General features: G+C 39.0%; 3 protein-coding genes across 3 annotated transcripts; all 3 read right to left on the bottom strand.

Moving 5' to 3' along the window:
- Positions 1 to 1283: 1283 nt before the first annotated feature.
- LOC121578682 (transcription factor HES-5-like) lies at positions 1284 to 2960 on the bottom strand. The gene is made up of 2 exons (XM_045224072.1): positions 2876 to 2960; positions 1284 to 2753 (listed from the first exon to the last, which is right to left on the bottom strand). The coding sequence occupies exons 1-2, from the start codon at positions 2936 to 2938 to the stop codon at positions 2475 to 2477; spliced, it is 342 nt and encodes a 113-aa protein (XP_045080007.1). The 5' UTR covers positions 2939 to 2960; the 3' UTR covers positions 1284 to 2474.
- A 2864-nt stretch (positions 2961 to 5824) lies between these two features.
- On the bottom strand, positions 5825 to 7418 carry LOC121578683 (transcription factor HES-5-like). The gene is made up of 2 exons (XM_041893067.1): positions 7332 to 7418; positions 5825 to 7209 (listed from the first exon to the last, which is right to left on the bottom strand). The coding sequence occupies exons 1-2, from the start codon at positions 7392 to 7394 to the stop codon at positions 6778 to 6780; spliced, it is 495 nt and encodes a 164-aa protein (XP_041749001.1). The 5' UTR covers positions 7395 to 7418; the 3' UTR covers positions 5825 to 6777.
- Positions 7419 to 10478: 3060 nt separating this feature from the next.
- LOC121578684 (transcription factor HES-5-like) lies at positions 10479 to 12272 on the bottom strand. Its single transcript, XM_041893068.2, has 2 exons — positions 12186 to 12272; positions 10479 to 11569 (listed from the first exon to the last, which is right to left on the bottom strand). Exons 1-2 carry the CDS (start codon positions 12246 to 12248, stop codon positions 11135 to 11137), a joined length of 498 nt encoding a protein of 165 aa, XP_041749002.1. The 5' UTR covers positions 12249 to 12272; the 3' UTR covers positions 10479 to 11134.
- Positions 12273 to 13290: the final 1018 nt, after the last annotated feature.

Genomic DNA, 13290 nt, shown 5'->3' with positions numbered 1-13290 from the left:
ATCATTTTTCAAGCAAGAATGCTAACTACGCTAGCAATCTATCCTCTCAGGAAAAGGCAAGGAAGGCCTCAAAACTTGCCACAAACTTAAAAGCCCAACAGAATATGTTTACTAAACGGTGCTCTACTCAAGACTCCATAACTACGGCAAGCTACTAGTGGCACATAAAATCACAAAGCATAGCAAGCCTTTTGCTGAAGGGGAGTTTGTGAAAGAGTGTATTGTGGAGACCGGTTGGAAAACTTTGTCCTGAGAGTAAAAGCCAATTCGAGAAAATTAGCTTATCACGCAGAATCATCACCAGGCGCGTGGAAGTGATAATAATAATAATAATAATATGCCATTTAGCAGACGCTTTTATCCAAAGCGACTTACAGTCATGCGTGCATACATTTTTGTGTATGGGTGGTCGCGGGGATCGAACCCACTACCTTGGCGTTACAAGCGCCGTGCTCTACCAGCTGAGCTACAGAGGACCACATGTAATACAGTGAGGGAAAAAAGTATTTGATCCCCTGCTGATTTTGTATGTTTGCCCACTGACAAAGAAATTATCAGTCTATAATTTTAATGGTAGGTTTATTTGAACAGTGAGAGACAGAATAACAACAAAAAAATCCAGAAAAACACATGTCAAAAATGTTATAAATTGATTTGTATTTTAATGAGGGAAATAAGTATTTGACCCCTCTGCAAAACATGACTTAGTACTTGGTGGCAAAACCCTTGTTGGCAATCACAGAGGTCAGACGTTTCTTGTAGTTGGCCACCAGGTTTGCACACATCTCAGGAGGGATTTTTTCCCACTCCTCTTTGCAGATCTTCTCCAAGTCAAGGTTTCGAGGCTGACGTTTGGCAACTCGAACCTTCAGCTCCCTCCACAGATTTTCTATGGGATTAAGGTCTGGAGACTGGCTAGGCCACTCCAGGACCTTAATGTGCTTCTTCTTGAGCCACTCCTTTGTTGCCTTGGCCGTGTGTTTTGGGTCATTGTCATGCTGGAATACCCATCCACGACCCATTTTCAATGCCCTGGCTGAGGGAAGGAGGTTCTCACCCTAGATTTGACGGTACATGGCCCCATCCATCATCCCTTTGATGTGGTGAAGTTGTCCTGTCCCCTTAGCAGAAAAACACCCCCAAAGCATAATGTTTCCACCTCCATGTTTGACGATGGGGATGGTGTTCTTGGGGTCATAGGCAGCATTCCACCTCCTCCAAACACGGCGAGTTGAGTTGATGCCAAAGAGCTCCGTTTTGGTCTCATCTGACCACAACACTTTATAATTTTGTTTTGTTTTTGCATCAGCCACAATCTATGTGGAATTTCATTAATCAGTCATTTAACCATGTAATGTTGTTGGAGGATTGTCTTTGTCAATAAAATAATAAAGCAACAGACAATAATAATTAATTTGATGATTTGTGTATTCATTCAGACTGACTCAATGAGTCACACCATCAATACCGTAATTTAAGGTAAATATTTCAAGAGAAATAAAGTGATTAAACATCACAACAAGAACTTGAACAAATCTCCACGACATGATACTCTATCAGAGTATAGGATACACAGTTACTGTTTTTATAAAATAAAACATAATTGTTTAAAATAAACAAGGGTTTTTCAATTATAAATGTTTTTCTCCCATTTACAATAAACACATTATTCAAATAATGTGAGCAACAATTTCACAAATAAAGTCTGATCTTAAAACATATTAAATATTGCTAACCACAGAGTGATGAAAACAGGTATAGTACCCAGTTTGGGTAAATAATCCTCCTGGAGGAACATTGATGCTGTAGCTCAAGTTGATTAATATCAAATATACAACTAATACATGCTTCACAGAAGATGCTCAATACAATATCAATATGACGATATCACTACACAAATGTAGTGGTAACAAAAATAACTCTCATATTTTGACCTTAAAAACAGATCAGTCATAGATAATCACAAACAGATTGATGATATAACATCAATTTTGGGTTAACGTTTCTCATGGAGGACCATTAAAGTTATTGTTGATCATGAATATAAAGACATGACCAATGTAACCAACACGTTTCACAAAACAAAGGTTATCATGATTTTAATTAACACTACAAAAATATTGTTTTTATCGATCAGATTGTTTTCTTGGAAAAACGTACTACAACTGAAATGAAATGTCTCAATCACACCAAACCTTTAAAAACTCCTGCAGAAGCAGAAGAAGATCTCTTATTATTCTTATTACTGTCCATGAAAATAATCTTAGACCAACATGGTCCATTGTGTTTGTCTGAGTGGAGCTCCAGTCTGTAGGACTCTACCAGGGCCTCCAGAGGGCGCTGTTGACAGGACTCTTCTCTTTGCTGATGCTGTGCTGGGCTGGGGAGCTCAGCGGAGGCAGGTCAATCTCCCTGCTGTTCTTATCAGAGGATGGCTGCAGGCTCTGGAAGTGGCATAGCAGTCTTCTCTGGGACTATGTCGTCACCTCATCCTTTGACAGGAAGTGAACAATCTCTTGGACACACCTGGAGTAAACATAATTGACAGGTGCTGAGCAGGAGGAGGATAAGCTCACTGGCTGGTTCTGTTGCTGTTGTTGCATTAAGCACACTGTCATCTGCAGAATGTCGGCTTTGTCTAGCTTGGAGTCGGGCTGCTGGTTGAGGATCTCTGGAACCAGGAGAGACTTGAGTTGCTCAATGCTGTTGTTGATACGATCTCTGCGAAACTTCTCCACCACTGGCTTTCTTAGCTGCAAGAAGAGACGAGGAGAGGCATTAATAACCTTATTCTGGTGTATGACATTATTGAAGCAAATAAATAATCAATCAATACTACTGAATAAATGTCATTGAATTTGAATCTTCAATTTACCTTGTTTGTCAGAGTCAGGTGCTCCTTACAGTTATTAATCTCTGAAGTGATTGTAGGTGCCATGGCTGGATCTCTGTGCTGTAAAGGTCTGTGTAGAGAGAATCTGATCTCTACTGGCTTCATCTCCCCTATATATAGTCCCAAATCTGCATATGGTGTGGTCCTCTGTAGCTCAGCTGGTAGAGCACGGCGCTTGTAACGCCAAGGTAGTGGGTTTGATCCCCGGGACCACCCATACACAAAAATGTATGCACGCATGACTGTAAGTCGCTTTGGATAAAAGCGTCTGCTAAATGGCATATTATTATTATATGAGTGTGTGGGTCTTGGGCTTGTTGGAGTTTCTCACAGTCTGTAGCCAATGGGTGAGCTTGGGAGGACAATGGGGAGTGTGGAGCTGCCACATGCTCAGTGTTCTTATTGCTGGGGGACAATGGTCACGTCTCAGGGGAACAGGTGGAGGGGTGGGGGGTGATGGAGAGAGACTCACAGAGCGCTGTGTGAATCTGGGAAAGTGGTGACCCACAGATCTGCTGCCTGATGTTGGGATCAATGACACTGACAGAGCACACGCTCATTATTACAACTTACACGTGTCAGACTGACACAGATTCTCTAATTAAACGTACAGCGTTATTAATCCCCACCTTTAAGGACATAGTTGAATGTAGTATTCTGTATCCACTCTTCATCACTGATTTAGGCATATTTTATTATTTCACCATGGATATGACCTCTGATATTAATGAATGACTCTGCAATATGGTTTTACATTGCACATACCGGTAGTTATATTTAACAATATGATGATATATGACAATGTGTCACCATTTTCATTCCTGTTTAATTTCATGCATGTTTGTCTTTTCAGTTAGTCAGAATGTTTTGGAATATATACGATTTTAGTCAACATTAACACGTGAGTGGATAATGAATATCTTTATTTTCAGTATTTTAGAGAAAATCCACATCAATAGAAACAGGTCTCTTAACTCAGTAGTAGAAGTTATATGGTCAAGCATTCTGGTTCAAAGGTAGCAGATGTGTCCTCTGTCTTGAGGCTACTGGTCAGTGTGAGTAGAGAGCTGATCTGAGTTTCCCACACTGAGTCCTGTGTGCTGTGATCAATGCACTACAAAAGCTGCTCAGTGGACCATTAGTGATGACTGTTGGCTCTGTGTTGTACTATAGACAGAGGCTGACATCACAGACCTTCTGGGTTTTGGAGGGAAAGATCAGCCCTGGCAAGACTATACTAACAAGATACACCTTTATACATACAAATTCATCCTATAACGGCATAGAACACATAATAATATGCCATTTAGCAGAAACTTTTATCCAAAGCATCTTACAGACATGCGTGCATACATTATTTTTTTTGTGTGTGGGTGGTCCTGGGGATCGAACCCACTACCTTGGCTTTACAAGAACCGTGCTCTACCAGCTGAGCTACAGAGGACCACATGATTATGAGAACTCTTTGAAAATTATTGTCTGTGATTTGTTACGTTATAAATCGACACAGGGTTATCTTTTGTATGCCTAAGTGGAATTGAGAGCTGTTCACTGTTTATCACACAAACAACTGAACTACATGAATGTACTGAATAAAACTCTGTCCATCACCAAGATAGAAAAAGCCTATCATAACTTGGGTATTTAATAATTATTGAATTTCCCTCATAAGAAAGTGTAAGAAATAACCCAAAATACCCCCTCCCACCCATTCTATCCACTGAACAATAGAAGTGTGCATATTACCCATAGAGACTCACAGGTGCTGGTGGGACTGATGATCCTGATGACACTAAACTGTGAATCTTCTCTCCAGAGGTTTCACACACTTTGCCCATTGAGAGAGTTTCCACTAAACAATAGAAGTGTGCCTTGTTAAATGATCATTAATCTCTACACAAGCAGTTCCTATCAAGCAGTTGGGGGTGAAGCTCATTACAAAAATATTTATCTTAAGCAACAGATAAATACTCATTGTTACAGCGAATCAATTGAAGCTCTATGTGTTTGTGCACACAAACAAATAGCATGTTTTCAACCATGCCCCACAAACAAACAGAATAAAAACTGCATTAATTGCATTAATCTTGAAGAAGATGCAAGTACTGCCTAAAAGTGATTTAAAAATGCAAGTACAAAAAAATTGATATCTTTAACTTTTATTAGAAAAATATGTTTTAGCAGATTTCTAATTTCAAGATCCAAATACTGAACATTAAATGTTGTGGGATTATCAGAAAGATATTGATTAAATTCTCCATAGAGACCCAGACCCCCGCTCTAACCTCTGACAGTCCAGGTAGAGGTCCCAGTCTATTGTCCCAAAGGGGCTCTGTGAGTGAGTTCTCCTCGGTTTCCCACACTCTCCCTCCATTCACTGCTTTCAATAGAGGAACAATAGAAGTGTGTCTTATTACACATAATATTATGCGGCACGGCAGCCCTAAACTTTTAGAGCACTAAGATGACGGCAGCAGTTTTGGCCTAACACCTTGAATCACTGGTATATCATGTACAAACTAAAAATCATGGAATGCAAATGCTATTGCAATACGTTCTGATATACCTAAAATGAATGAATGTAAATCAGGTGTTTCAGTAAAAACAACACAGCCATGTCTCTGGGAACTCATATGACCAATTATAAACAGCCAAATCGTTAGTTAGTCATTTCTGACTCCATCAAACTAATCATGTGAATTAATAAATTATGGCTAGAAAGGTATTTTATTTTACTCTGTAGATTTTGAACGAAGCACCAAGAGGTGAATGATATACCTGTATAGTGTCATTCTTTCAAGATAATTTTTTACAGTCTTGGCTCAAAGTAGGCTTTTTCTTATTTTTCCCTATATACTGTAGTCTAGCTAGTAGCTATATGTGGAATATCATAAGTCAGCAATGTAACTCTATTGGAAGCGTATTTCAGTGGAGAAAAGAGTGAAGTAACAGACAATAATATTTCATTTGATGATTTGTGTATTTATTTTGACTGACTCAATGAGTCACACCATCAATACCTTAACGTAAGGTAAATATTTCAAGAGGAATAGTGATTAAACATCACAACAAGAACTTGAACAAATGTCCAAGACATGATACTCTATCAGAGAATAGTATACAAAGTTACTGTCTTTATAAAAGAAAACATAATTGTTTAAAATAAACGAGGGTTTTTCAATTAGACGTTTGTTCTCCCATTTGCAATAAACACATCATTCAAATAATGTAAGTGAAAATTTCACAAATTAGGTATAATCTTAAAACAGATCAAATATTGCTAATCACAGAGTGATGATAACAGGTATAATACCCAGTTTGGGTAAATAATCCTCCTGGAGGAACATTGATGCTGTAGCTCAAGTTGATCCATATCAAATATATAACTGATACATGCTTCACAGAAGATGCTCAATACAATGTTAATATGACTATATCACTACACAAATGTAGTGGTAAAACAAATGACTGATATTTTGACCTTAAAAACAGATCAATCATAGACAATCACAAACCGATTGATGATATAACACCCATTTTGGTTTAAAGGATCTCATGGAGGACAATTAAAGTTATTGTTGATCATGAATATAAACACATGATCAATATAATCAACACGTTTCACAAAACATAAAGGTTATGATGATTTCAATTAACACTACAAAAATGTAGTTTTCATAGATCCAATTGTTTTCTTGGAAAACCTTTTAACTTCAGTTCAACTGAAATGAAGTGTCTCAATCACAGCAAGACTTTTAAAAACTCCTGCATAAGCAGAGGATGAAGAAGACATTTTTCTTATACTCATTACTGTCCATTAAATTAATCATAGACCAACATGGTCTATCCATTGTGTTTTGAGTGGAGCTCCAGTCTGTAGGACTCTACCAGGGCCTCCAGAGGGCGCTGTTGACAGGACTCTTCTCTTTGCTGATGCTGTGCTGGGCTGGGGAGCTCAGCGGAGGCAGGTCACCCTCCCTGCTGTTCTTATCAGAGGATGGCTGCAGGCTCTGGAAGTGGCTCAGCATTCTTCTCTGGAACTGTGTATTCAGCTCATCTTTAGACAGGAAGTGAACAATCTCTTGGACACACCTGGAGTAACCCTGATTGACAGGTGCTGAGCAGGAGGAGGAGCTCACTGGCTGGTTCTGTTGCTGTTGTCTCAGGAAGGTAACTGTCATCTCCAGGATGTCGGCTTTGTCCAGCTTGGAGTCGGGCTGCTGGTTGAGGATCTCTTGAACCAGGAGAGACTTGAGTTGCTCAATGCTGTTGTTGATACGATCTCTGCGTAACTTCTCCACTACTGGCTTTCTTAGCTGCAAGAAGAGACGAGGAGAGGCATTAATAACCTTATTCTGGTGTATGACATTATTGAAACAAATAAGCAATCAATCAATGCAATTGAATAAATGTCATTGAATTTGAATCTTCAATTTACCTTGTTTTTCAGAGTCAGGTTCTCCTTAGAGTAGATCATATCTGAAGTGATTGTAGGTGCCATGGCTGGATCTCTGTGCTGTAGAGGTCTCAGTGTTGAGAGAATCTGATCTCTACTGGCTTCATCTCCCCTATATATAGTCCCAAATCTGCATATGAATGTGTGGGTCTTGGGCTTGTTGGAGTTTCTCACAGTCTTTAGCCAATGGGTGAGCTCGGGAGGACAATGAGGAGTGTGGAGCTGCCACATGCTCAGTGTTCTTATTGCTGGGGGACAATGGTCACGTCTCAGGGGAACAGGTGGAGGGGTGGGGGTGATGGAGAGAGACTCACAGAGCGCTGTGTGAATCTGGGAAAGTGGTGACCCACAGATCTGCTGCCTGATGTTGGGATCAATGACACTGACAGAGCACACGCTCATCATTACTACTTACACGTGTGAGACGGACCCAGATTCTTGAATAAAACGTACAGTGTTATTAATCCCTACCTATAAGGACATTGTTGAATGTAGTATTCTGTATCCACTCCTCATCACTGATTTAGGCATATTTTATTATTTCACCATTTATATTAACTCTGATATTAATGAATGACTCTGCAATATGGTTTTACATTGCACATACCGGTAGTTATATTTAACAATATGATGATATATGACAATGTGTCACCATTTTTATTGCTGTTTAATTTCATGCATGTTTGTCTTTTCAGTTAGTCAGAATGTTTTGGAATATATACGATTTTAGTCAACATTAACACGTGAGTGGATAATGAATATCTTTATTTTCAGTATTTTAGAGAAAATCCATATCAATAGCAAGGGGTCTCTTAACTCAGTAGTAGAAGTTATATGGTCAAGCATTCGGGAGTTCAAATGTAGCAGATGTGTCCTCTGTCTTGAGTCTACTGGTCAGTGTGAGTAGAGAGCTGATCTGAGTTTCCCACACTGAGTCCTGTGTCTGTGATCAATGCACTACAAAAGCTGCTCAGTGGACCATTAGTGACGGCTGTTGGCTCTGTGTTGTACTATAGATAGAGGCTGACATCACAGACCTTCTGGGTTTTGGAGGGAAAGATCAGCCCTGGCAAGATTATACTAACAAGACACACCTTTATAAATACAAATTCATCCTAGAATGGCATAAAACACATGATTATGAGAACTCTTTTAAAAATGTTGTCTGTGATTTGTTTCATTATAATCAACAAAGGGTTAACTTTTGTATGCCTAAGTGGAATTGAGAGCTGTTCACTGTTTATCACAAAAACAACTGAACTACATGAATGTACTGAATAAAACTCTGTCCATCATTAAGATAGAAAAAGCCATTAATAACTTGGGTAAGTAAATTAGTTTTCTTTATTTAATATTTATTGTATTTACCTCATAAGAAAGTGTAAGAAATAACCCAAAATACCCCCTCCCACCCATTCTATCCACTGAACAATAGAAGTGTGCATATTACCCATAGAGACTCACAGGTGCTGGTGGGACTGATGATCCTGATGACACTAAACTGTGAATCTTCTCTCCAGAGCTTTCACACACTTTGCCCATTGAGAGAGTTTCCACTAAACAATAGAAGTGTGCCTTGTTAAATGATAATTAATCTCTACACAAGCAGTTCCTATCAAGCCCTTGGGGGTGAAGTTCATTCCAGAAATATTTATCTTAAGGCACAGATAAAGACTCACTGTTACAGAGAATCAATTCAAGCTGTTTGTGTATGTGTACACAAACAAATATAATGTTTTCAACCATGCCCCACATACAAACAGAATAAAAACTGCATTAATTGCATTAATCTTGAAGAAGGTGCAAGTACTGCCTAAAAGTGCATTTAAAATGCAAGAAAATGATATCTTGAACTTTTATTAGAAACATATGTTTTAGCAGATTTCTAAATTCAAGACCCAAATACTAAACATGAAATGTTGTGGGATTATCAGAAATATATCGGTTGATTTCCCCATAGGGACCCAAACCCCCTCTCTAACCTCTGACAGTCCAGGTAGAGGTCCCAGTCTATTGTCCCAAAGGGGCTCTGTGAGTGAGTTCTCCTCGGTTTCCCACACTCTCTCTCCATTCACTGCTTTCAATAGAGGAACAATAGAAGTGTGTCTTATTACACATCACATTAGCTATTGAGTTTGAGGGGCACAGCTGCCCTAAACGTTTAAAGCACTGAAATGACAGTACTAGTTTTGGCCCAACACCTGGAATCACTGATATATTATGACCAAACTAAAGTCATTGAATAGATTCTGAAACGCTGAAAATAGATTTATTTAAAACAGGTGCATCAGTAAAAAAAAAAAACATCCGTCATGCCTCCTAAAGAACTCAGATTGATGTTCACTTATCTCTACATGGTTCACTACACCTTTGCTCAATCAATATATGATATGAATGTTATGTTTTACACAAAAACAATTATCGTAAAATAATAATGTATGACTACAAATGTCTCTTAACATTTATCTGACTCTGTAGATTTTGAATAAAGCACCCAGAGGTGCAAATAAATATATTGATTCGATTGAGTGTTGCATTCTAATGCAGTCAATATCATTCTGTACATTCTTGGGATTTATTATTAATTTTTTTTATCAGCCACAATCTATGTGGATTTCATTAATCAGTAATTTCTTAATGTAATGTTGTTGGAGGATTGTCTTTGTCAAGAAAAGAATAAAGCAACAGACAAGAATATTTCATTTAATGATTTGTGTATTTATTCATACTGACTCAATGAGTCACACCATCAATACCTTAATTTAAGGTAAATATTTCAAGAGAAATAAAGTGATTAAACATCACAACAAGAACTTGAACAAATCTCCAAGACATGATACTCTATCAGAGTATAGGATACACAGTTACTGTCTTTGTAAAAGCCAACAGAATTGTTTAAAATAAACAAGGGTTTTTCAATTAGACATTTGTCCTCCCATTTGCAATAAAAACATTATTCAAATAATGTAAATGACAATTTCACAAATAAGGTATCATCTTAAAACAGATCAAATATTGCTAGTCACAGAGTGATGATAACAGGTATACATTTTAGTCATTTAGCAGACGCTCTTATCAAGAGCGACTTACAGGAGCAATTAGGGTTAAGTGCCTTGTTTAAAGGCACAGACAGATTTTTCACCTAGTCGGCTCAGGGATTAGAACCAGCGACCTTTCGGTTACTGGCACAACGCTCTTAACTACTAAGATACCTGCCGCCCACTTTACCCAGTTTAGGTAAATAATCCTCCTGGAGGAACATTGATGCTGTAGCTCAAGTTGATTAATATCAAATATACAACTAATACATGCTTCACAGAAGATGCTCAATACAATGTCAATATGACTATATCACTACACAAATGTAGTGGGAAAAAATTATTGATATTTTGACCTTATAAACAGATTAATCATAGACAATCACAAAAAGATTGATGATATAACACCCATTTTGGTTTTAAGGTTCTGATGAAGGACAATTCAAGTTATTGTTGATCATGAATATAAACACATGATCAATATAATCAACCTGTTTCACAAAACATAAAGGTTATGATGATTTCAATTAACACTACAAAAACGTAGTTTTCATAGATAAGATTGTTTTCTTGGAAAAACCTTTTAACTTCAGTACAACTGAAATGGAATGTCTCAATCCCAGCAAGACTTTTAAACATAGATGAAGATGATATCTTCTTATTCTCATTACTTTCCATGAAATTAATCTTGGACCAATATGGTCCATCCATTGTGTTTGTCTGATTGGAGCTCCAGTCTGTAGGACTCTACCAGGGCCTCCAGAGGGCGCTGTTGACAGGACACTTCTCTTTGCTGATGCTGTGCTGGGCTGGGGAGCTCAGCGGAGGCAGGTCACCCTCCCTGCTGTTCTTATCAGAGGATGGCTGCAGGCTCTGGAAGTGGCTCAGCAGTCTTCTCTGGGACTGTGTCTTCACCTCATCCTTAGACAGGAAGTGAACAATCTCTTGGACACACCTGGAGTAACCCTGATTGACAGGTGCTGAGCAGCAGGAGGAGGAGCTCACTGGCTGGTTCTGTTGCTGTCGTCTCAGGAAGCAAACTGTCATCTCCAGGATGTCGGCTTTGTCCAGCTTGGAGTCGGGCTGCTGTTTGAGGATCTCTGGAACCAGGAGAGACTTGAGATGCTCAATGCTGTTGTTGATACGATATCTGCGTAACTTCTTCACCACTGGCTTTCTTAGCTGCAAGAAGAGACGAAGAGTCATTAATAACCTTATTCTGGTGTATGACATTATTGAAACAAATAAACAATCAATCAATACAAAAAAAAAATAAGAAAATTGCAAAAATCTCTGAAGCTGGAGACTCTTATCTCCCTCACTAACTTTAAGCATCAGTTGTCAGAGCACCTTACCGATCACTGCACCTGTACACAGCCCATCTGAAATTAGCCCACCCAACTACCTCATCCCTATATTGTTATTTATTTTGCTAATTTGTACCCCAGTATCTCTATTTGCACATAATCTCTTGCGCATCTATCATTCCAGTGTTAATACTAATTGTAATTATTTTGCACTATAGCCTATTTATTGCCTTACCTCCATAACTTGCTACATTTGCACACACTGTATATATATTTTCTGTTGTCTTTTTTGACTTTATGTTTTGTTTTACCCCACATAACTCTGTGTTGTTGTTTTTAATCGCACTGCTTTGCTTTATCTTGGCCAGGTCGCAGTTGTAAATGAGAACTTGTTCTCAACTGGCTTACCTGGTTAAATAAAGGTGAAATAAAAAATGTAAAATTAAAAAGACAACTGAATAAATGTCATTGAATTTGAATCTTCAATTTACCTTGTTTTTCAGAGACAGGTGCTCCTTAGAGTAGATCATAGCTGAAGTGATAGTAGGTACCATGGCTGGATCTCTGTGCTGTAGAGGTCTCAGTGTTGAGAGAATCTGATCTCTACTGGCTTCATTTCTCCTATATACAGTCCCAAATCTGCATATGAATGTGTGGGTCTTGGGCTTGTTGGAGTTTCTCACAGTCTGTAGCCAATGGGTGAGCTTGGGAGGACAATGAGGAGTGTGAAGCTGCCACATGCTCAGTGTTCTTATTGCTGGGGGACAATGGTCACGTCTCAGGGGAACAGGTGGAGGGGTGGGGGGTGATGGAGAGAGACTCACAGAGCGCTGTGTGAATCTGGGAAAGTGGTGACCCCCAGATCTGCTGCCTGATGTTGGGATCAATGACACTGACAGAGCACACGCTCAACATTACTACTTACACGTGTGGGACTGACACGTCTCTAAAATGACGACAGCACATTATATAAATTGCTGTTAGGATTCTAAAATTGTATTTCATTTTTCTAAAAGTTTTTACAGACAGAAATGGTATTAATCAGATTTGAGTCATTTCAGACTGATCTGTCTCTAGCAGATGACCTCCGAGGTAATGTGACTCCCTCAAAGTGCAGCAGCTCTGAGATGATGATGATGATCTTCAGTCTGTCTACAGGCTCAGGTTTCATTGAAGCCCCAGTTAGCAAACTTCCCTCCTCTGAGCTCCACAGCACAGCTGGCTCCCTGCACAATGCTGAGCGTGCCCCAGTCACACACCCTCCTCTTCCTGGAGCTGGGAGCCAAAGGGACACACGGCTTCCCACACTTCTGCATGCAGTCTGCTGAGCCCTGACTCACAAAGCCCGACTGGCTGTGCCCATGCACAGCAAGCCATGCAGGGAGAGGGATTGGTTTATAGGGTAGGCTAGTACCTATAGGCAGTAGTGTAAATACTTAAGTAAAAATACTTTAAAGTACTAAGTTGTTTTTTGGGGGTATCTGTACTTTACTTTACTATTTATATTTTTGACTACTTTTACTTATTCCTAAAGAAAATAATGTACTTTTTACTCCATACATTTTCCCTGACACCCAAAGTACTCGTTACATTTTG

Source organism: Coregonus clupeaformis, chromosome 12 (genome assembly GCF_020615455.1).
Source record: "Coregonus clupeaformis isolate EN_2021a chromosome 12, ASM2061545v1, whole genome shotgun sequence".
In the NCBI taxonomy this organism is placed as follows: domain Eukaryota; kingdom Metazoa; phylum Chordata; class Actinopteri; order Salmoniformes; family Salmonidae; genus Coregonus; species Coregonus clupeaformis.
This window is presented reverse-complemented; position numbering and strand designations above follow the sequence as displayed.

Bases quoted from the DNA above. Each gene is read 5' to 3' on its own strand.
- LOC121578682 (XM_045224072.1), bottom strand. From the start codon at position 2,938: ATGGCACCTACAATCACTTCAGAGATTAATAACTGTAAGGAGCACCTG. The intron at 2,754-2,875 runs GTAAATTGAAGA...CTCTTCTTGCAG, and splicing joins ACCTGACTCTGACAAACAAG to CTAAGAAAGCCAGTGGTGGA.
- LOC121578683 (XM_041893067.1), bottom strand. From the start codon at position 7,394: ATGGCACCTACAATCACTTCAGATATGATCTACTCTAAGGAGAACCTG. The intron at 7,210-7,331 runs GTAAATTGAAGA...CTCTTCTTGCAG, and splicing joins ACCTGACTCTGAAAAACAAG to CTAAGAAAGCCAGTAGTGGA.
- LOC121578684 (XM_041893068.2), bottom strand. From the start codon at position 12,248: ATGGTACCTACTATCACTTCAGCTATGATCTACTCTAAGGAGCACCTG. The intron at 11,570-12,185 runs GTAAATTGAAGA...CTCTTCTTGCAG, and splicing joins ACCTGTCTCTGAAAAACAAG to CTAAGAAAGCCAGTGGTGAA.